Below are 23910 nucleotides of genomic sequence, written 5' to 3' on the forward strand. Positions count from 1 at the left end.
TGAAACGTAGGAAAAAGAAAATGGAAAGGTCTTATCTTGAAGACAGAGTGTCTAATCTCATATAATGGATTTTAAAGAGGGATACACAAGTGAGAGAGATGTAACACGATCATGTTTGCAACATGGTCTATTGATAAGCTTAGGGACCTAGGGTAGAGCATGGTTCGGAGCTTCTCGTGATCATGTTCGCAACATGGTCTATTGATAAGCTTAGGGACCTAGGGTAGAGCATGGTTCAAAGCTTCTTGTGCATGGCTTAAAAGGTTGATCAAAAGCCAATGTGCCTTAGAGGCGCAAAGCATGTGACTAGGGGCTCAATATTTAAGTATATCTTTTTGGCTTAACTCGAAGGTCATAGAAAAAACCCTCCTAATAGAATCATAAGGAACGAAAATACATATCTTTTTGTATGAAAATTTGGAAAGAGTATCCCACACATGCAACATATGTGTTGGAAAGGTCTTTATGCATGCAAGAGCATGGCCAATGTCTTAAAAGCAAGTTGTTTCTTTCCCTAGTGCATTTTCTGTAGAGCCTATAGGCATGTTGTTTCTTTTGCTGGTTGAGAAAACCTAAAGCAGGTTGTTTCTTTCACTGGATAAAGGTCCTATTGACCTCTGTACCAATCTTGTCTAGATCTTGTACCAATTAACCACGATCAATGATTGAACTGCAACAATAAGGGACTTGTCCGATGTAATGGGCAGCTCATTTGGGGGCAACTATCATTATCAGGGATGGAGTGAGCAGCCACATAATGTACATCTTATTTTTCATTTGGGGGCAACTATCATTATCAGGGATGGAGTGAGCAGCCACATAATGTACATCTTATTTTTCTTGCTGCTTGCCCTTCTTTTATAGCATTGGTCAATTGTGGGATAAGATCTGTGTTTTGCGTGCACAGTTTATTGAGCTAAAAAATGCATTATAACTTGATTAGCTCTTTAAAACAGTCCCAAAACGTGTAAGTTTCATTAAATGGTGCACGGTCCTAGAGAGTGTCTATGGCCCATAAGACAAACCCTAATTTGGGAGGATCCATTTGTCTATAAATAGACATGCTGTACACCACTCAGCCTTATCCCTTGTCTTGCAAGTTTTAGCCATCAGCTCTTCCTCCAGTGGCTGTTTAGCCCATCACGACTGCTGGCATGTCATCACTAGTCCTTGGCGCCTTGTCCACTATTGCCGTCCTATTGTCCAGCCTCTTCTCGAGCATCATATAGCTTGTGTTTACTACAATGCAGGCTCAATTTGCATCAGATCTCCCTCCTACAGTTGTCACCCAGCCTCTCAATGTTGCTGGTGATTGGCTGCCATCATCTTTAAGGGGTCACATTGTCATTTTTACCAGTTCCAGACCTAGTGACTGCTGCGTTTTGGTTTTCAGCCTGCTACCCTTCCACTTTCTACATCATCTCAGCTCCGGTTGGTAGCTGCAACACTTCGGATCCATCTCTGGTGGACATCACACTTTGACTACTCCCTCAGCTTGCTCCCACGAGAGGCATCGGCTGTTGGACAGCTCTAGCATCTTGTACACTCTTTCCTTAATTTACAACATTCATTCATCCACTTCAAAGTTAATCTGTCTTCTCGGTTTTGTGTTTTTGCGTTTTGGGTTTTGCGTTTTTGTGTTTGAGTTTGAGTTCTTTGTGTCTTAGTCATGGTTGTACACTCAAGTCTTTTCTTTTGAAAATCCCTAGCATATCTCCACACTGTTCATCATCCAAGAAGATGGCACATTGCATGTGCAGATGTCATTGTATCTATTCTAACATTCATTCGAGGAGATTGTATTCTTTTTGCACTTTGTTAGCTTGGTTTTCTTCATAAAGTGAGGTTAGGAAATACATAGAAGTTGAAGGCTTTGTCAGATCAATAAAGTCTCAAGGACAAGTTGTTTGCCTATACATACTTTGGGTGAAGTTGTGGTTATTGGTGTTACTATATGTTATCTTCCGGCTCCATATTTTCATAATTAGATTGCTAGTTAATATATGTTGTCTTCTGGTTCCATATTTTCATAACTAGATTATGTTGTGAGCTTATAATCCAGTTCTATTTGCTTCTGGTGTTTCCATTCTCTATTGCCTTGATGTGAAATAAGCCTGTGTAATGTGAGATTGTCAATGTGGTTGGAATTGGAGTCACCCATTTGATGATTTAAGGGCCAGCCTAATTTGGGAGATTGGTATATACTATTTGAACTGTGACCTATCTTTTTCTTTGACATTTTGCAGGTGGATGAGGACATTCTGCATGAGGTGGTTAGGCTAGGATTTGATAGAAGTAAGCTTATGGAGTCCCTCCAAAAAAGAATACAAAACAAGGTAACTCTCAAAAAGAAGTGCAAATAAAATTTAACCCTGCCTGACCTTATTTGTGTGCTTATATGAATTGTGGTATGATGCACAGGAGACAGTTACATACTACTTGATTTTGGACAATCGGCGGCGGGCTTCCAATGGCTACTTAGGAGGGGATTTAATAGAATCAGCAGTAAGTCTTTGCTTGGCCATCAAGGAGTAGAGCTTTCAATCTGGATGCATAAATGTGGTTTCTTTCAATAAATATTGGTGATCCTGTTTCATCAAATTGACAAGAGACTTGTTTGGTAAACACAGAATCATGTTATATCTTTCCTATGTTAATTTTTGCATGCACCAGTACTAAGAGTTCAAGTACAGGATTTACTCCGTTTCGTTTCTGGATTATACCTCAGGTAACCTCAGTTGCATATGAACTCAAATTCTTGTCTCAAGTCACCCTGTATGTCATATCAGCCAACTAGAGGAGATGTAGGTTGTTCGGACCAGCTAGTTACTCAAGAAATTATAGGTTTGGAAGATATGACATTTATGGGTTTCCTCATCCTGAGAGAATATGAGAAATAAATTTGTTACACATACAAGGTCAGTGGAAGGATCATATACATGAGGATGTAACGTGGGAGACTTTAGCTACTTTGCAGAGGAACTACTTGACTTTTTTATGAGCTCAAGAGTGAGGTTTTAGGGGTTGGCAGGAGTATATAATGTGCACTATGGGTATCTACTATGTACAGCAACCCTAGTATGACTATGGGCTATTATACAAGGCTAGATCAAAGCCCTAGGGAAGCTAGGATAGGCAAGCAGATTGAGTTGAACTGGGGTCACACTGACAGGCAGGTGCCCACTTTAGGGGCCAGGGTTCAGGTGTCCAAGTCACTTTATATTAAGAATCCGAGTTTGCAAAGTAAGACTCTATCAACCTCAGGCTTTTCTCAAGGTACTCATGTGAAAAGCATCCCAGAACCTTCAATCGTCTGGCAAAACTAATCTACATCTATCTCATTTATTCCATTTAGAATGTGGAAAGGTCCTTACTACAGAAAGCTTGCCATTGTAGCTTTCCTTTCCTGAATTGCTGATCTGTTGAAATGCAAATATCTTGTGCATATGTACATGGTGGCAGGGGCAAGTCTTGTTTGTCAAAATTCTAAGTCTTAAGGAAAAACATTTTAACCACCAAAATAAAGGTCTATCCTCGTTTTCACTGCCTAATGTTCTACCCTCCATTACAAATTTTGATTATATGCACATCCAGATCAAATGCACTGGTCCTCAATTATGCACGGTTTATGCAATGTGCGATGGCGTATAATGTGCATTCTAATGCTAGTTTTGCAATGCTCGCAGGTGGATAGGTCGCATATTAGACCTATTGATCAAACAGGATCTTCCTCAATGAAGATGCATGATAACACACTAGTGTCTAGTAGGCTACCTCGATTTCAGGCGGAAAGGAAATGGGCACTGGGACTTCAGGTAAGCTGTAACCATGCAATTTTTTGATGGAGGATGTTAAAAAAAGGATAGTTATTGTTAAGTATGCTCGGAGCAGTTGCTGCTCAAGTATGGTGGGTAGCAGGTACATGCATTTGGTGTATGCGTCTTTCCATTATGATAATTGATTGGAAGAGATTCCAGCTTTTTTTAATAGCAGGTTGCAAGATGATTTCTAATGTCACAGTAACAAATATTCCGAGTTTCTGCATGGTTTGCCATCAATCATAGCATGTTGCGACATAATATCTAATGCTGCAGAAAAACAAGTAGTCTGAGTTCTGCACGCTTTGCCATCAATCATGTTTTATAATGATGTAGGTTATACGTGTCATTTGATGACCTATCAGGATAAGATCAGTAGGCTGACAATGGTACATGTTTTTCCAATAAAGATCAAGTTATCAACCTGCTTATTCCTTGTAATTAGCTAGTTTGAACCTATTTGCATAGTTTGTGAAGAGTACAAAGGAGTAACACAAACCGTGTCTGAAATCCCAGTCACGTGCGCAACCAAGGGAAATTATGGCAGAAGTATTGAAGGCTTTACAGGAGCTGGCTGTTACTTGGAAGAAGATTGGACATTATAACATGAAATGTCGGTGGTTTCCTCCTCCAATATTTAGACAAGGTCAGTTTGAAGTTCAGGACATGACAGATACACGAATGGATTCAAGATCTCTGTCAGAGAGTTTCTTTCCAGATGGAGGACTAGATCAGGTGAAGAAGAATGACTGTGATGTTGTCAAGTTTGAGGTTCAGGTATGCAGCAAACAATCAACCTGTGGGTTTGTCAAGTGTCTACTTGGTGGATGTGCTAACGAGATGGGACACTTGTGTCTTTGCAGCTGTACAAAACAAAAGAAGACAAGTATCTGCTTGACCTGCAGAGAATCGAAGGATCTCACTTCGTGTTTCTGGACCTCTGTGCATCTTTCCTTGCTGAGCTTCGTGTACTTTGATACATTTGATGAGTGTGCCTATATAGACGCTGGCCAAGTGATGCAGTTCAGTCCACATGACTAGCAATTGTATGTTATATCTTAACATAAAAATGTCAATGTGCATAGATCTATATTATGAAAAGGCCTTGCTGGTCCTGCTGAGGATGATGTGTTTCGTGGAGGGTGGAAGATGATAGTTTCCTGTATGGTCACATTAAAAGCAAAGTGGTTACTTTTGATTCGTCAGGTAAACTTGTCCACCCGGTGGTTTATCTAGAGAGACCAATTAAGTCGCAAATGGATCCTTTTGAGATCTACATACAAACTTGCAGTATTCATGCACGTAATATATGCCAAGTTGTGAGTGGTGTGTGAAGATGTGTGTGAAGGGCCATTTCAAAACTTTTGAAATGATGGAGCTTCCATTGAGCAGTGGAAAAGCAACCGCCCAATAAAGCAAATAAAGTTTTTGTAAAGATGCTTAGCTAGTGTGCTTCTGGTGGCATCCATTGCTAATAGAAGAATTCCGATGCCTTCTCACATCAGAGAGTTTGTGTGTCCCATCTTTTATTGTAACGCCTTGTCTTGCATGATATTTTGCAGATGGTTTCATGATACTTCTCCATTCTCAGGTCCTCAGTGAACTTCTGTTACTTATATGGAGTTTGTCACTTTGTCAAATGCTGGATACTTTGGACTATTTGGCATGATCAAACTCAAGAGTTCTGGAGAGAAATTGTGTGTGTTTTCAGATCAATGTGTGTGCATGCGTGCTTGTTTCCAGATTGATTATGCGTGTGCATAATGCATATATGGCATTCAGGTATCTGCTATCTCATGAACCAAATCATATTGAGTTAACTACAAGCCAAACGAAGTGTCAGATTTGATGTAACCCATATTCAGTGTTGGGAAATATTTCCAGACTTTTGGAATGACATGAAATAGTCTTTGCTTTGGATGAACACAAGGCATGGGTGGTCCCAAATATGCCAATGTCTGGAAGCAAGGAATGGTTAAACTTCTGTGTCTGAAGGTGTGTGAATTTTTGACCTTTCATCTCACTGGTATCGGTGGGGTATACATAGAGAAGGTTCCAGACAGGATTTATCCTCCCCTGTGGAAGATATTGCCAATGCCGAAATAGGCATGTAGGATTTATCCTCCCCTGTGGAAGATATTGCCAATGCCAAAATAGGCATATAGGAGATTCGAAGTACAACAGCCTTATGGGAGAGATTCTGGCACTTCTTCTCTAAGTTGATCTGGCTACTTTTGTAGACCAAATGAGTAGTACATGGGTTCTTTTCTTAGCTTTATGGACCATGTAGAAAGGTGGGAACTGCCATGTCTTTAGTGATTCCACAGTTTGTAAATTCTTGCAACAGTCCCTGTTTGAGTGTGCTTATTGGAGATTGGTCAACTCACATTTGATGCCGTTTCTTGCACTTCTTGATAGGCTAATTGCTGGCCAGCACTCTCTCTTAGAACGGGTGAGTATGGGTTGGGGTTGAATGCTGTCATACAGTCTACTTGTTGCTCAAGGATGCTATAGGAGTGATTGGCATGATATTGGTTCCCCCTAGCTTGTGGGTTGCCAATCGTGATCGCTTGTGCATGCTGTAGGATACGATGTGCAAAAGGCTCACTATTGTTTGAAGTGGGGAATATTTTACAAGGCATTGTTTAGGTGGACAACTAGGGCATTTCATGGCCGAATGTGGGAAAAACCATTGTTGTGAAGGGAGGTTTGGCTTCGCTAGTCCATGATACTCCTATGGTTGTGGCTCTCCAAATGAGGCCCTAGTGCGACCTATTATAGATAAAGGGAAACAACCTATGAAGCCTTTGAATTCCCTCGACTAGGATCGGGTTGATGTTCATACCTAAGGAGAGAAAAAGTTAAATGTGTGCTTGGTAGCAGCTATGTTGAGCACTTCACAAGGCCCCTTATGCACTTATGTGCATTGCAAATATAAGTTATTGTCGGAATCTACTACTAATGCTGCAGTCTTGATGGGCCCTCCAAAATCCTCTCCTTCGAAGCCCTTTGTTGACTATTTGTGGGACCCCCTTGTGCGGCTTGCTTTTGATCCCCATGGTAAAGTGAGCACCCCTTTGGATCGTTGATACCCAAGGGTCCCTCCAAAGCAAGGATATGATCCCTTGACTTTCAAAGTAGAGCATAGGGACTTATTCATTTGCAGTATTGATCAACTTTTTGGATGAGGCCACTCTTGTTATTTTGGCCAAGAAAGTGCAGTCAAGGCAAAATGAGCCTTGATATTGAAATCCTTTAGTCGTGACATATGAGGCTCACCACTTGGAATGTGCATGCCATTTCTTTATGCAATGGGCTGATGACATGTGGCACATTCTACATGACAATTAATGGGATGTGTTATGTGTTGTTGAGCATAAAAAACATAGTGAAGTTGACAAAATCATGGATTGCCATGGATTCAGGTTATTCTATGCAGGGGGCTCAGCTTGACACTATTTAGGTGCGCATATGGTCATGAATGGCAAGTTTTAGTTAGCCCTTGTTGCTGAAATTCTAATTAAAGGGGAGGTACTATGGTTGGTAGGGTTTTATGCACCAAATGACTCTTCGTCGACGTGATCTATGGGATCAGCTAGCAGCTTGCTTCTCTTGGTAGATCGAGAATATTGATGGGAGATTTCAATATGTGCATTCATCATTTGTAGTCTATCTCCTAGGACTCAATGATGGATGCACTTGAGAGTTTTGCATGTCATGATTTTGAGATGCTTGTTTTGAAGTAGGATATTTGGTCTTGACTTTGCCCATTAAATTCATGTTTTACTTTTCAATTAGGATAGCACTTTGCCACATCGTCATGCTTGGATCACATGTATGTTATGCACGGTGACACTTTGCTGCCAGAGATTCTAGATATCTAGGTGTTGCAACAATATATTTTGTTAGACTGTTTCCCTTTGCAGTTCAACATGCTTGTACACCGTGTCACACCTTTTGTGCAATTCTTGGGGAGGATCCCATTGCATTTTAATTCATCTTATCTAAAGCATCCAGTCTTTAATTGTTATATGGAGCAACTAGTTGACAGGTTTCTACTTGATTTTCCCATAGGGGGTAGTGATTTATTTTGAGCAATTGCTCCATAACATGTTGAGGGTTGCCAAGCATTATGGTATTCATCATGCTTCTCTTTGTATGCAACGTTTGCATGTTGTTGAAGCCATGTTGGCATTATTCCCCTCCTTTGTTAATTCATTCCTTCTTTTGATGGTCACAAGGCAGACAAATCTCATTTAGCAATTCCAGTCGAGATCTTATCTGTAAGCCAAGTTGCAAAGCTTGATTGAGAATCTACAAGATACTTTGTGTTAGTGTCATAATTTTTTTCGAGGTTTGCATGCCTCTTGTTGGAGAAAATATGGTGCACCTCCAACATGTATATGGCTCGCCAATTGCCGATTCACAATCCATTGTGTGTATAATGAATATTTCCTTGTCCTTGGTACTTTGTCTCCTACTTAGCAGACCATCTCGGTTCATTTGACTTTCTTAACCTTGGTTAGGGATCAATTGTCGTGAAATATGCACGATGATTTGGATAGAGATATCTTAGAGGGACAAGCCATGGATGTTTTGTTACATCTACCCAAGGACAAAGGTCCAGGATGGGATGACTTGACTAATGAGTTTTTTGAAGTATGTGCCACCACTCCTGCCAAACCTTTGGTAGCCATGTGCCAATAGATTTGGGAGATTGGAATTATGCTCGCCTCATGGAAGGTGGGGGTCAAAGAAAGTGCTATTACCCTCGATGCTAAGACATCGGTGGCCAATTTCTTTGATGGGATCTATGTACACAATTTTTTACTAAAGTCATGGCTAATTGTCTCCACAAGCATCTCCCTATCCTTGTGCACACCCTAATCAATAGGGATTTATCAAGGGATGGAATATCTTGCACAATGTATTCAATGTTCAATTGGCCATTGACTATGCAAAGTGCTCTAAGTAGCAAGTCGTAGTAGTGGTGATTCAATTAGAACTTGAAAAGGCTTTTGATTATTTGGATTGGTCTTTTTTGGCAAAGCTCATGCTTGTTATGGGTTTCGGTCCGGGCATGTCCCATTTGATACACATAGTTAGCACAAATGCTTCTTTGTGGGTCACGATAAATGTCAGGGACATTACTTCATTCACTCTTGTACGATTGGTTAGCCAAGCTTGCCCTGTGAGCCCCTTGTTTTTTGCCCAAATGACCCATCCGGTCCTTTCCATGCTTTCTTACTTGGTGACCATGCGATAATTGGATGGTCTCTCTCTTCCCTTTGGCGAACATTTTGTGGCTCAATCGCTAATAGGCGACATGCTCATGATTCTCAAAGTGGAATGAGAGATCCTCCATAAGGCATTGGATGTATGGAAACTTTTTCGCCAAGCCTCTAGTCTTCGTGTTAATACAACAAAATCCTCCCTCATCAGTTGTATTGAATCAGATCTACAGTTTTTGCAATGGCAAGGGATGGTGATCCTCCATGGGAATGTCATGTAGTATCTAAGTTACCTCTTGGGCATTGATATTCAGCCCAATCATTTGCTGCGATGGATTTCTCTGAAATTCGAGGTGAGGTTTCTATATTGCAAATCCCAAGCATGGCCTTTCCATGCTCACTTTAAAGTGATCGATTATGCTTCCTATTCTTACATTTTTCACTACTTTTGCCTTGGACTGCCAGCTTGAGGGTTCTTATTGGGTACATTTACTTTGGAAAAATAACACTTTACATGTAGGTATCTTGTGGATCTATTGGAGCCACGCTTCCACTCCTAAAAGCATGGGTGGTGGGGCTATTTTGGATGTGCACACAGTGGTTGCTTTTCGATGGTCTCTCTTTTGTCTCATGTGCATCGATCGATATACTTGGGTCTTTGTTGCTTGGTTCTTTTTGAAAGAGTATGGTTCATGGTAATACAATCATTCGTAGTTTGTGGTGGTTGGTTCTTAATGCTAATGTCCCCCCCTCCTTATCCTCTTCCTTCCTACTCGGCTCATTTGCTCATGGAAGTTGGTCCTTAAAAAGGTCCAATGACACCCTACGAAGGATTGTTTGGCCACTAACTCTTTTTAGATGGAATTGTTGGCAGTGTCCAAGCTCATTTTGTGGGAAGGGAAGCAAGAGGCTTGCCCTAATTTAATCGCATAGTATGACTAGGATTATCTTCGATTTCTGATGCCACTCTAGTGACTTGTTTGAGGTTTGATGTCTTTTCGCACTGTAAGGAAACTTTTTCACATCCCTCAAGGTTATAAGGACTTGTGGGAACACCTTTGGATGATAATGCATCTTAGAGAGCCCTTCCCTGCCCTTGTTTCTGATCGATCTTGGCAGGATTTAGACTTTGCAGGTTGACTCCAATTGGAAGTGTTCGGCTAATCAAGTATACCATATTATGATTTAGGACAACCATTGGTTGGTCACTAAGGCCGATACTATTTGGGACGTCACAAATCTTGGCATTGGTGGAACATGACTATAATGGAGGGCTAGTTCAATAAGACACCGTATAAAAGTAAAGTCTTCCTTTTTGTTGTGTCATGGTTGGTGGGCTACCTCTCACCGCAAAACATTGCATCTCAAATTGTACTTGTTTTTTCTGCCTTACCACTACAAAAACTTCTTGCCACCTTTCTCTTGTGCTCTTTGGCATGGCAAATTCGGTCCCTATTATCTCTATTTGGCAAGATGTGGTTATCACGTCACTGCATCCCTTTGATTGGGTATTTTCTTAGCCTAAATACCCTTCTTTGACACAACCACATGAATATTTTGTTTCTGTTCCTCCATCTGGGATCTTTTACATTGGTAGCTTGACCTTATTCAACACAATACTGATCTCCTTTCTAGGGAGGACTTGGTCCCTTCGTATACAACAATCTTTGTTGCTTGTCTGCCATGACTTTTGTACTCTTTTAGTTATCTAATCTTATGTGAAGTGAGTTTATGGATGATGGCCTAGTGTCATCCTACATCTTCTAATCATGCAACCTTAATACTTTTTTTGTAATTGATGCAATTACATATTGAGAAAGAGAGAGAGAGAGAGAGGTAATAACACCCTTATAGCCACCTCAAAGGTGTATAGGGGATAAAGAGACATATTAAGGTTTTAATTACAATTCACTTTGGGTTGCCCTTGACATAAAGAAATCTACTTTGCGATATTGTTGGAACCAATTGCAAAAGCTATAAAAGTTACTATAAATACATAATGACCCTAGAGCAAATTAATTCTTAGGCTTTTTGAACTTCTCCATGATGGTTCTATTGCCTCAATAAATTGCCCATTTGCCCTCTTTTCTTTCTGCTTTCACCTTGGTGATTTCTCTTGGTTGTGCTTTGAGTCATGTTGGTACAAAGTTTATTTGTAATCCATCCTTCCCTTGAAATATTTTGATTGGTTTAATACTTAAAGTTTACCTTCCATGTTTGTAGACTCCAAAGTGGCCAATGTATGCAGCATGGAACATAAAGGTGATAACAAATTTATCGAAATCTTTATTGAGGGAATTTTTGTTGCTTGTAGCAAATAGCAAACCAATCTCTTTTTTTTTTCTTTTTTTTCTAATCCAATGGCTACACTAGTGGTAAGCCACTTGTATTAACCTATTGATTCATGTTCAAATCTCTCCTTTTATATTCCTATATGAAATGACTATGTGGATGTAGGAATTGAACTCCTCGAGACTAATTCGTCACCATGCGTCAATTGAGCTACATTTGTTTGGTCAAATCTCTCTCTCTCTCTCTCTCTCTCTCTCTCTCTCTCTCTCTCTCTCTCTCTCTCTCTCACATGTACACAAGGTTGTAATGAATCTTACTGCATTCATAGAGCAATTTGATATTTACAATCTTCATGGTACATAATCTTGGTTTTTGTTATATGCAAATGCATTCCAATCATTGTTTCATTTTAGATTCTATCCATAATGCTTTTTTATCTATTTTGATGAGAGATAGATATGTGCATCTTTCTATCGATCGATTAGGGGAACTATTACACATGAACCATTGCAAAAAAAAGTAATCATCTCTATGGTGACAATATATAAAAAATGACTATATTTGCTTATTTCAAGTACTATGGCACATTGCCCATTTCAAGGTAATATGGCACTAGTCAATGCTGTTGGTTTTCTATTATTTGGTGATTGCTTTGCTTTTATTAGAGTAGTTAATCCATTGTGACACTAGTCAATGATGTTGGCTTTCTATTTTTTGGTGGTCTTTTGCAGTTATGCTTTTATTGGAGTAGTCAAGTGACTGCATTATTATCTTTCTATAATTTTGGGGGATCTTTTGAACTTATGCTTTTATTGGAGTAGTTAAGTCATTAGTGCAATCAAACATGCTTACCTTGAGCATATTTTTATACATAGTGACCTCATTCATTAATGACTAGACTTGGGCACATTCATATACCTTGTATATAGTGGTCTCCCTCATTTAATAACCAAAAGTTTCAAGATTCTAGCTAGGCTTTTGACCAAGGTCATGCTTCTTGGTGTTTCTAGTACTAGGTTGATATCCTAGATTGAATTTAAAGTATATAGTCAATGCCAATATTACATACACTTGTTTAATTATTGCATTTAATAAGTTCAATGTCAAACCCCATAATAGAAGAAGATATTGTTTATAGGCAATGGCCAATTGAGTTGCTTCTAGTTGTTTGACACTAGATTTCTTAATCAACATTATCATGGCTTTTAAACTTGTCATACTTACATGTCTCTTTCATCAACCATAAAAAACAAAAGTTTGTATTTTTTTTTCTTACATTAAGTACAATGGCATATTTAAATTTGACAAAAACAATGGTTTAATAGATTGTGTTCATTATGAAATGTTGTTTCGTTATTTGAAGAGAGGTATTTCATTAGACTCTTGTTTGGAGTCAATCACTCATACTAGGAAATTTTGGAGGTCATTTAGAGGGCCTTGTAAAAAATATGACTCTTGCATGCATGCATGCGAACACACAACATAACACAATCAAACTTAAACAACTCGTTTTTCATCATAACTCAAATAGTCTATGAGTATTGCAACCTTTACGACCATGAATAAAAATCAAAATATTACCGATGAAGCATGTAATTGACCAAACTATCCTACATCTTGTTCGACTCCTCACTAATAACCTACCCAACCTCTCCTTCCTATTATTATTTCTAAAGTCCTTTATTTGATCATCATTTACATTAACCTCTCAGTTTGTGTCACCTCCTCTTTTGCCTCAAAGCAACCGACTTTTGATGTCTTGCTACTATTGCTTCAGCCATCTCTATTTGTGGCCACATCTTTGAACCTACCTCTCCTCCTCCTTCTCCTCCCATCCCTTATGACTTCTCCTCTCCACCACCATCCTCTGGTCTCACTGTTAAGCCTCCCGCCACATTCTCCTATGCTGCAGCTCGCTATCAATCCTATCCCCCCCCTTGTCCTCCTCCCATTTTTTGTTATGATGGCTCCTCTCCACCACCCTATTTCTCCCCCATTGTGGTCCCGCCTCTTAAAACACTTAGCTTCTTATTGCATTCTTATTTCTTGCAATTTGGACACTCTTGCCTCAAGCCGTTCTTCTATGACTCATGCCTCCATATTTTATATTGAGACAATGATAAGCCTTCCAACCACCAATCCATGCATCAATTTAAATGCCTTGAAGGTAATCACATCTTGCATATCTAACTTACTTCATCATTCAAATTAAAATGCTCTCTTATAATACTAATTAATAATGTTATTATTTAGCGATGAACTTCTTATCCCTAAATCTTTAAAACCTTGTGCTTTGTCTACTTTCTCTACTGCAACTACTTATTTTAATAGCTGCCAATTTATAAATGTATCCATCATGATTCTCATGATGACTCAATTAAAAGCCTCTGAGGTCATTAATATCTTATTTCTAGTTGTAGATAACAGCACGTTTTATGAAGCTCTTAGCTCTACACTCTCCCATGGGCCTATCTGAAATTTATAATTCTCCTGATTATGGCAGAATTAAGACAACACAATGGGATAATTAATAGATTAATTGCTAAACTATTTAATTGCCATTAGTTAGACTAGTTACTCTCTTAACTAATCACTGTTAATTGAACTAATTACTCGCTTAACAACATCAACAACAGTTAAGATGATGAAAATAAATTAATTCTAATTAATCACTAAGTAGTCGCTTTATAGTGACAACACATTAAACTAATTAATCGCTTAACAACGTGACATCACATTACACAATATATTAAAAGCGTGACATCACAGTACACAACATATTAAACTAATTCATCGCTTCACAGCATGACGTCACAATACGGTAGCAATGCAACCTATAATCACATGATACGTCACACGGCATTGACGACGGCACAGCATCAGCGACGGCATTGGCAAAGCAAACTAAGAAAATACATGCATACCTTGCTAGCACACGACAAGAACACAAAGGTCGTAATGCTGCTGTGGTGCACTTGGTATGTTGTTGCTGCACGTCTCTCTCTCTCTCTCTCTCTCAGGATGATCAACTGCTGCATTGGCGCACTACTACATGATAACACAACTGTTGCACTGTTGTTGTATTGTATATGCTCTATTGTTGCTACACAATGTCTTTCGCTGCAAATTGCTTGCCTATGGCCGGGCAATCGAGCTTCATGTTTCCATTTGCATCCCTCATGACCTTGTATGTAATCTGCTTCGATTCTTCATCCACCTCTGCCATTTTCCTGCCAATGAACCTCTTCACAAAGAAGGTGTTCTCAGGACTAACAATGGCCTGTCACTTACGTATCTGTCCAACCAACCTATCACCACTCTTGGTGTAGGCGATGACTGAAGGAATCATTCGCTGTCATTCGGTATTGGTGACGATGGTAGGCTTGCCACCTTCCATGGTAGCAATGGCCGAGTTCGTGGTTTGAAGGTCGATTCCGACAACCTTTTCATTGACGATGCAGTAGGGGCCATGGCGAGTGTTGCCAGTGCTCGATCGACGGCACTAGAGCTCAACGGATCGAGAGAGAAAACCGGACCAAGCATGCAGCTAGGAGTGAAGGAAGACGGAAGTATTGCTGTACTACACATGCTCTGCTGGTCCTACACGATGATCAAACTGCTCTGCACACGACGACAACACAACTGCTACTGTTGCTACTGTACAAGGAAAATACAAATTCAACTGCTCTACCACATGTCTCTACTACGCGACGACAACACAGACAACACCACAATTGCCTTGTTGGGCAACAATATTACTATGAACGTTACCTGGATTGTCGCCTCGAACTATTCGAACTAACTTGCTTTTCATTAATAGCTTTTTGTTTACTATTTTTTTGCATCTTTTGTTTACTGTTTTTTTTTTTTTGCATTGTCGCATTGTTGTTTCATTTAATTAAAAAAAAGTTAAATATCTGACGATTTAATTTCAAAAACAGAGGTAAAGTTAAAAAAGGACAAAAAAGATAAATTAAATCTATCCATTAGCTCTAGGTGTAAACATGTCTCTCTCACGTATGTGATATTAGGATTATAAAGGACTGCAATATACGTTCCGTTATTGGCTAGCAACCTACATTACCAAAGCCCATCATGCCTCCTTTGAGATAGCCTTCTTGAGATTCCTTGTAGCCCCAAAAGGGGGCTTGATATTTACTTTTAGTCCAAGTGTCATTATAAGCGTCACGGGCTTGGGTTTATTGAAACACCATATGAATATAACTTGCTGGGTTATCGGACTATATCTATTGACTTTGGATATCATTGCAGGGTGGGTTATTCTAGGGCCTTGCCGGTTGGGACTACAATTTGGCAAAGGTAACAATGAGTACTTGCATGATCACATCATGACCAAAGGTCAAATTTTGTTAGAGATCACAATGTAGTTCAAACATAATAATCGACATTGCATTGGGAGCCATGATATAATGAGTTTGCTCGTTATGGAGATTGCATAATAAAGTCTAAACATTTAACTCTCTAATTGAGTCAATTTTTATTTCACTAGTGAAGATCAGTCAACACAATAAAGACAACACTACACATGGCAAATATTATTCTTAGTTTATGGTAGATCAACATTTGATTTGAACTATTTCCTTAATTTATGCAATTTAACACACTTGCCAATCAATATTGCTAGCAAAAGATGATTTGTAAGAGCCAGATATTGACCACTTGTACTAACTAGGATGGGTTTGCAAGAACCAGATGTTTGCTGGTATTATCTGACATCAGAAAATGCAGGAATCAACAATGCATTCAACTGAACCTTTGAGACTACATTTTAATCTTGTTCCCACCTCTATCGATAAGACGCACCCAATAAGGAAAAAAATGAATCTGTTTCTGTAATGCTGGTATTTTAAGACCTATATGCACTTAGTGTTAGCTCGACCAATATGCATTTATTATTCACACCAACTAGGTCATGTTTAGATGGGCTACCATACCTGCAAAACTGACGAGATGTACTCCAGATGATAACAAAATTCAAGTGCAACCAGACATGTACAGATTTCTAACATGTCTATAATAATGAAACCATTCCCAATACCATGCACAGTTACTTTCATTCTTATTAAGGCATAACACAAACTTTTGAGTCAGAATCAATTAAAGTGGACAATCCATTATTAATCACAGTGTGTGAGGCAACATTGCATTGCATTTGATTTGATCGAAAACTCAAGTAAATGTATTGCATGGACTGATAGCATTGACAGATGGTCAAACAATTTCTAACATGTCTATAATAATGAAAACCATTCCCAATACCATGCACAGTTACTTTCATTCTTATTAATGCATAACACAAACATTTGAGTCGGAATCAATTAAAGTGGACAATTCATTATTAATCGATGTGTGTGAGGCAACATTGCATTGCATTTGATTTGATCAAAAACTCAAGTAAATGTATTGCATGGACTGATAGCATTGACAGATGGTCAGACAATTTCTGCACTTCTTTAACTGAGCTTCAACTCGGATGCTCTCTAAAAAACTAAACTGATTTCATGAGTTGAGCAATCTTAAGAACATTAAGTACTGTTGACTTGAAATCATAACTTTCCTTTACTATACTGATTTATTTGTTCGTCAAATATCATTTCAAAGTCTGATGATGTGCCCTGTAGTTTCACTCTGACACGCCATTATCTCCTATTTTCTACTGGCTGATCAGCCATCTTTAGTTGTGACAAAATTTCTGTGATGTCCTGAGGTATCATTTGAGAGTTTCTGAATGCACAATGCCAAAACACCTGCAAGCTTTGGTACAACAGCTCCAAGAACTGTACTTAATATACAATTGTTCATCTTGCCTGAGAGCTGTTAGTTGCATGGATGGAAGGTTAAGCAACAGAGTTGCAACAGTCATATCATACTTGATCCAGCTTACATCTCCTAACAACTTTCAATTGAAGTTGCATTGAGAACCCTTATGGATGACGGCTTTCATGCTCCTGCCTCATGAGCTACATCCACCCCATCTACTGAAAACATGTATGATGGCGTAGTTACACGGTCATCACCACCTCGAAGTGACACTGGTAGAAAACCTGCCTGCCTACCTAGTAGGTCATAATCTAAGAAGACAACAATAACTGTTATGTCATCATGAAAAAACCTTCTGACTTTCTTCTCAATTCTTTTCAAATCTGAATACCGTACTTCACGCTTTCTTGCAGCTTCTTGGAGCGCTCCCCTGATTAGTCTTCTGGCAATACCCTGGAATTTTAAAAGCAACCCTCCCTCAGTCACTTTCAGTCTGTGCCTACATCTTTCAAGACATTAGCAAATCTTCCATTCTTTTTATTTTTGTTTGTCCCACCATACCTCCTCTACAGAGATCATTGAGACAAACAATCTTTAATTGTTTTTATTTAAATTCTCCAACCTAGCCTCCCTCCTCAACAAAGAGGTCATACCTTTACAAATGCGAGAAGACATGTTTGTGAAAAACTTATCAAAGGACTACATTTAAATGAGCTCACCACATTACAACTGCACATACGGCAAAGTTGACACAACTACTGACAGCTTAGAGAAATGAGCAGTGAACGTTATGGGCATGCTAATTACAACAAAGGACCTGGTGAGATCTCATCTTGAGATGGCTGCAAGCTTCTGTTTAGTTGGACTTTTAATGACCTCTACAAATAGAGACCATATTTCAAATGGAGTCACCCTTAACCCTGAATTGGGACTGCTCATAATAACAGGATACATATGGGAGTGACTCCTATCAACCAAAATCCCTACAAATGAGAAGACATGGGTATCTGGATGAAGTGGCGATGTATCTCAAGTCACACTTGAGACATACCTTGAGCTGGTACACAGGATATATCTGCAGGGAAAGGTCTGTGTATTGGGTGCAAATCCGCAAATGGGAAGACTTGACAATCATGGGGCCATGAATGTGTTAGAGATTGTCATCCCCTGGACAGGCATTTTTCTCAGTTAGGCTGTGTACATATGCAATTTCCCAGCCGGACAGTCATTTGAGAGAGTTTCAGTGTGCGGAGCAGGTTTGTTCATCTGTCAGTGCCACGTCAACAGCAGCGACACAGGATGCAGTTGGACTGCCATGTGGCAGTCCAGTCAGACTGCTGTATGGTCGGCCAGATTTGCAGCACAGTCGGTTGCATTTAATGCAGCTAACCTGATTTTTTTGGCATTTTTAGTAGACTATAAATAGCATGACACCATCACACTCTCTCATGCTTGCAGTTGCAGAGATCGGGCAGATTGCAGCAAACTTCAAGGTGTCGAGCAGGGAGACATTGTCGGGGTCCAGATATGTAGACATACAGACTGCGCCAGTGTACATATCTGCATTCCTTCGTATTCAGCATACTTTATACAGCGAATCTTCTTGTTCTTCTATCTCTTTCTCTCTCTCTCTCTCTCTTCTCTTCGTGTTCACCCTACTCTCTCAATCTTAGTCCCATGCTTCCGCACCGCTGCACTCTGACATGGTATCAGAGTAGTGAAGACGGACTGACTGAGTGAAGGACCCATCTGAAGAGGAGATTTCAGCGCGACACAAGGCTGCGTTTCCAGTGTTCGAGGGCAAGCGGGAGGGCTGCGCATTGGAACAAGGCTGAAGTGAGAGTGGGTGTGTGGGAAAGGATCAAAGTTGGTGAAGTTGCTGCTGTTTGTTGCTGTTTCAAGAGGAGGGAGGCTGAGTTCTTGGCCTTAAAGAGCAGATTTGACCTTTTCATCGCCTCCGGCAAGTGGACGACAAAGATGAGCAAACCATAGTCCTAATAGGCTGTATTTTCACAGTCAAAGGGGAGGGCTGTTTTTGTGTTTTCTACAGGTATTGTAGGTAAAGATGTCTTCTGAGACCGAGACAAAGTTTCAAGCGATCATGGACCGTCCTACTGGCTCTTCCATCAGATCAAAAGCTCGATGGTGAGAACTACTGCATATGCTGGGTCATTGTGGGTCATGATGCTTGCCATATGGGAGTCCTATGATTTGACGGAGCTTGTTATGGAGCCTATCCATCGTCCTTCTTTGCAAGACGAGTCCAGACTCTCTTCTAGTGACAAGGTGGAGTTGGCAAAGGCTTGGGCACATTGGGATAAACTCAATGGTCGCATTTGCTTGTTTTTATTTTTCTCATGTACTATAGCTGTTATCTCTCGGTGGCCCGAGAGATATGGCTAGAGTTGGATCAAATGTATGATCGGATGATCGTCATGAAGCGAGTCTCTTTGGAAGTGCAGATGCAGACCATGAGTGTCAACAAGCCATCATCCATGCGGGAGCATATAAACAAGTTGATACAACTACTACAGATATAGGTTCAAAACACAGGAAAGGTGATCACTTCTAAAGACATGGCGATAACTCTCCTTTCAAAGTTACTGCCTCGCTTTAGTGGTTTTTTTTTCGCCTTGATTGCTTCAGGATGGTCTCAGAATCTTCGGTGCGAAGAGTTGGTTCCTATGGTCTTGGACCAAAAGGAGCAACTGAAAGGCACCAATGCTTCAAAATCTGAGGCCTTGGTTGGTCAATCCTCTCAGAAAAAGGGGAAGAACCAAAAGGAGGAGGAGGAGGACAAATCAAAGAAGAACAAAGATAAGGAATCTACTTCTCACATTTGTGGCAAAACGAGTCACTAGAAGAAGGATTGCCTCGACAAGGAGAAGAAGAAGAAGAAGGAGAAATCTTCAAAAGATTTTGCAGTGGTGGCTACTCCCTCATCACCTCCTTTCCTCCATTTGGAGGTGGTAGAGGATTTGCCCCTAACAACTTCTGATGCTGTGTTGAGGGCCCCATACACTCAAGAGTGAATTGTTGACAGTGGTGGCTCCCAGCACATGACTCCTTCAGCAAGTGTTGCTCATTTGCGGCCTTCTCATGGCGAGATTCTCATTGGTGACAGTTTGTCTATTCCTATTTAGGGACAAGGCAACATGCATCTTATTCTAGATGGATGTGGTGGTGCCCATGCATTTGAGGTACTTTATGTACCGGCTTTGGGATATCATCTTCTCTTGGTGCACAAGATTTTTGCCCTCGGACTTTTGGTCGAATTTGATGTGGATTCTTTTCGGATTCTTGGTCGAGGATCAAGACTGGTTCTTTCTTCAACTTAGAAGGAGAATGGAGTCTAAAAGTTGCGGTCTTTTTTTGCCTTAACTTCTTTTCTTATTACCTCTCAAACTCAGTCCAAGCTTTGGCATGCTCGGTTTGGCCACCTCAATTATGATTATCTTTAGAAGGCGTCTAAGGACCAGTTTGTTTGAGGTTTGCTGGATATTGTAGTGAGCCAACAGCCTTGTGTATCTTGTATTCGTGGGAAGCAGACTTGTGATGTTGTTCCCACCAAGGCTTTGAGGCGGTCTTTGGTACCCTTGGAGCTTGTTTCTACCGATCTTTGTGGATCGATGAAGACAGACCCCTTAGAGGAAGCTTGTATTTCATGCTCATTGTGGATGATTAAAGCAGGATGACATGGGCCTATTTCTGGAAGCTGAAGTTGGAGGCGTTCTCCAACTTTAAGGATTGGTTGCTCTTTGAGGAGAACCAATTGGGGCGGAAGTTGAAGACCTTACAATCGGATAAGGAAGGAGAATTTGTTTCTAATGTGTTTGCTCGTTATTGTGCAGATCATGGTATTTACAAGGAGTTTGTCAATACAAACACCCCTCAAGAGAATGGCATCTTGGAGTAGAAGAATCGCAGTGTGATCGAGATGGCTTGTACCATACTGGGGGCGGAGGCTATGGCTACTGCAGTTCACATCCTCAATCGTTCGCCTACTTGTACTGTTGTTGGTATGACTCCATATGAGGCGTACTTTGGGTCCAAGCCATATGTTTTCTTATTTCAGGGTTTTTGGGTGTAATGCCTATGTTCACATCTCGAAGACACTCTGTGATAAATTCAAAGCGGCTTCCAGGCTATAGCTTGCAGTCTCAAGGCTACCGATTGTATGATCTTGTTGAGTGGAATATCTACACGAGCCGTGATGTTCGGTTCATGGAGGTTCCAGCCCCAAAGGGGGATGAGAACCACCCTGTTCTTGGAGATCCTGGTGATAGCTCGGCCCCATCAATTGTTCCTTTGGAGCCTGTGACTCTTGAGGACTCTTTTTCGAATAAGGAGCTTAGTTCCCAACCACCGGATTTACCGATTGCTCCTCTACCACAGTGGACCTTCAATAACTTCAGCAGATGGCGAGCGATGAGGCGAGATTCGGCCTCCTCCTCATTGGGCTCGTGACACGCTTTGAGATTTAGGGATCGAGGAGGTCCTTGAGGAGTGGCAACCACAGGATGGACCATGAAGGTCACGGGGGCACCAAGCACATTCTATGGAGCTTATTTGCTCTAACTATTGTTTGATGTCTCGTGTTATGCAAGATAGAGAGCCTACCTTGGTGAAGGAGGCTTTACAGTTTGATCATTGGCGGAAGGTGATGGAAGTTGAGTTGGAGGTTGTTGAGCGGAATGGCACTTGGTACCTTGTGCCTCGTCCCTCTCATAAGAAGGTGACTGGTGTCAAATGGTTCTTGAAGACCAATCACCATATTGATGGCTCTTTGGACAAGCACAAGGCCTGCCTTGTTGTTAAAGGTTTTGCTCAACGCCCAAGTATTGATTTCCATGATACTTTTGCTCCCACTGCTTGTATGGCAACGATCCGTGCTGTTTTTGCCTTGGATGGTCATAGGAGATGGCCCTATTTTAGTTGGATGTGAAGTTGGCCTTCTTGAATGGTGATTTGAAGGAGAAGATCTATGTAGAGCAACCTCCTGGCTTTGGATCCTCGGATGGGAAGGTTTACGCGTTGAAGAAGGCTTGAAGCAAGCTCTGCATGCTTGGAACAAGAAGATGGACTCGTTTCTTCAGGCAAAGTTGGGATATCGGCACTCTAGGGCTGATCCGCAACTTTATGCACACACTTCTGAGGGTGGATCCTGTGTTGTTTGTTTTGTATGTTGATGATTTGATTACTATAAGTGACCATGCCCAGAAGGTCGCAGAGACAAAGACAGCCTTACATCAAAAGTTCGAGATGACGGATTTAGGACTTCTCCATTTCTTTTTGGGCCATAAGATTTATTAGACTTAGAGGGGGATTTTCATCTCTTAGCAGATATATGTACAAGAGCTCTTAGTGACTTTTGAGATGGAGGATTGTCGGTCCATCTCTACTCCTATGGATCCAAACTAGAAGGCCACTTCACACTCAGATTCTCCTTTGGCGAATGCTACCCGCTACCATAAGCTAATTGGATTGTTGATTTGGCTCCTCAACACATGAGTTGATCTATCTTTTGCTGTAGGTCTCTTGGCTAGGTTCATGAGTACATCTCAGCAGGTGGATTGAAAAGCTGCTCAGAGGATACTACGGTTTTTGAGGGGGACCTTCGACCTAGGGATTTACTATCTAGCAAGTACAGGTGCTTCCGATCTTGTCCTTGCAGGTTGGAGTGATTCTAATTGGGTTGGCGATGTGGACCATAGGCAATCTACTACAAGTTATTGTTTTACCTTGGCTGCAAGTGTTATCTCTCAGAGTAGCAAGAAGCAGCCCACGCTAGCCTTATCTTCAACTGAGGTGAAGTATCGGGCCGCATCTTCTACCATATGTGAGACTGTATAGCTTTGGCGATTGTTGGAGAAGCTTGGTTGCCCCTAGACTCGTCCTACTATTCTGCGGTGCGACAATGAGAGTTGTATTGTCTTGGCACAGAATTCCGAATTTTATGCTCGGACGAAGCACATAGAGATCCAGTACCACTTCATCTGGGAGAAGCTTCTGGATGGTACCATAGATTTGGAGTATTGTAAGACTGAGGACAATCTTGCAGATCTGTTTAGGAAGGCACTTCCCCAAACTCTACTTCGCTAGCATTCCAAATCCCTTAGCCTCATGCCTCATCCAGGATTTGAGAGGGAGTGTTAGAGATTGTCATCCCTTGGACAGGCATTTTTCTCAGTCAAGCTGTGTACATATGTAGTTTTCGAGCCGGGCAGTCATTTGAGAGAGTTTCAGTGTGCAAAGCAGGTTTGTTTATCTGTCAATGCCACGTCAACAGCAGCCATGAAGGATGCAGTTGGACTACCACGTGGCAGTCCAGTCGGACTGCTGTACAATTGGCCAGATTTGCAGCAGCCGACCTGATTTTTTTGGCATTTTTTAGTAGGCTATAAATAGCCTGACACCAGCACACTCTCTCATGCTTGCAGTTGCAGATTTCAGGGCAGAGACCCTACTCTCTCAGTCTTGGTCCCATGCTTTCACACTGTTGCACTCTGACAGCATGAGGTAGTACAAAAAGATAAGGGGCATGTTAAAAATAATGGTGTCACTCCAACATGCCTAGCACAATTATCTGCTCATGCTCACAACTAGGGAGAAAGAGGTTAAGGAACCACTGGTCTGCTGCTGTACACAGTTAGAGAAATAGCACTATTGCTAGTTTTTCAAATGCACTAATCCCAAGAATAGCAGGTTACTGTGCATACATGAACATTTTTGTATGAAAGAAATGCATAATTAAAAGTACATTGTGACAGCAGATACAGCTGCAGGAG

The 23910-nt window shown here is 40.8% G+C and overlaps 2 protein-coding genes across 2 annotated transcripts in view; one reads left to right on the top strand and one right to left on the bottom strand.

Moving 5' to 3' along the window:
• The window catches only part of LOC148038576 (SNF1-related protein kinase catalytic subunit alpha KIN10-like), a 50340-nt gene extending 44931 nt beyond the window's left edge, over positions 1 to 5409 (top strand). Inside the window, exons 6-10 of the mRNA XM_087673593.1 lie at positions 2247 to 2336; positions 2422 to 2505; positions 3687 to 3815; positions 4335 to 4595; positions 4682 to 5409. Of these exons, the coding sequence (XP_087529719.1) occupies positions 2247 to 2336; positions 2422 to 2505; positions 3687 to 3815; positions 4335 to 4595; positions 4682 to 4795 (678 nt within the window). The 3' untranslated portion in view covers positions 4796 to 5409. The remainder of the gene's footprint in view (positions 1 to 2246; positions 2337 to 2421; positions 2506 to 3686; positions 3816 to 4334; positions 4596 to 4681) is intronic.
• An 11488-nt stretch (positions 5410 to 16897) lies between these two features.
• The window catches only part of LOC148038577 (putative protein phosphatase 2C 43), a 107905-nt gene continuing 100892 nt past the window's right edge, over positions 16898 to 23910 (bottom strand). The window contains exon 4 of the mRNA XM_087673596.1: positions 16898 to 17575. Coding sequence (XP_087529722.1) covers positions 17303 to 17575 — 273 coding nt within the window. The 3' untranslated portion in view covers positions 16898 to 17302. The remainder of the gene's footprint in view (positions 17576 to 23910) is intronic.

The sequence above is a fragment of the Lygodium microphyllum genome, chromosome 3, assembly GCF_053477565.2.
Source record: "Lygodium microphyllum isolate KBCC chromosome 3, Lygodium_microphyllum_v1.1.10, whole genome shotgun sequence".
NCBI classification, from domain to species: Eukaryota; Viridiplantae; Streptophyta; class Polypodiopsida; order Schizaeales; family Lygodiaceae; genus Lygodium; species Lygodium microphyllum.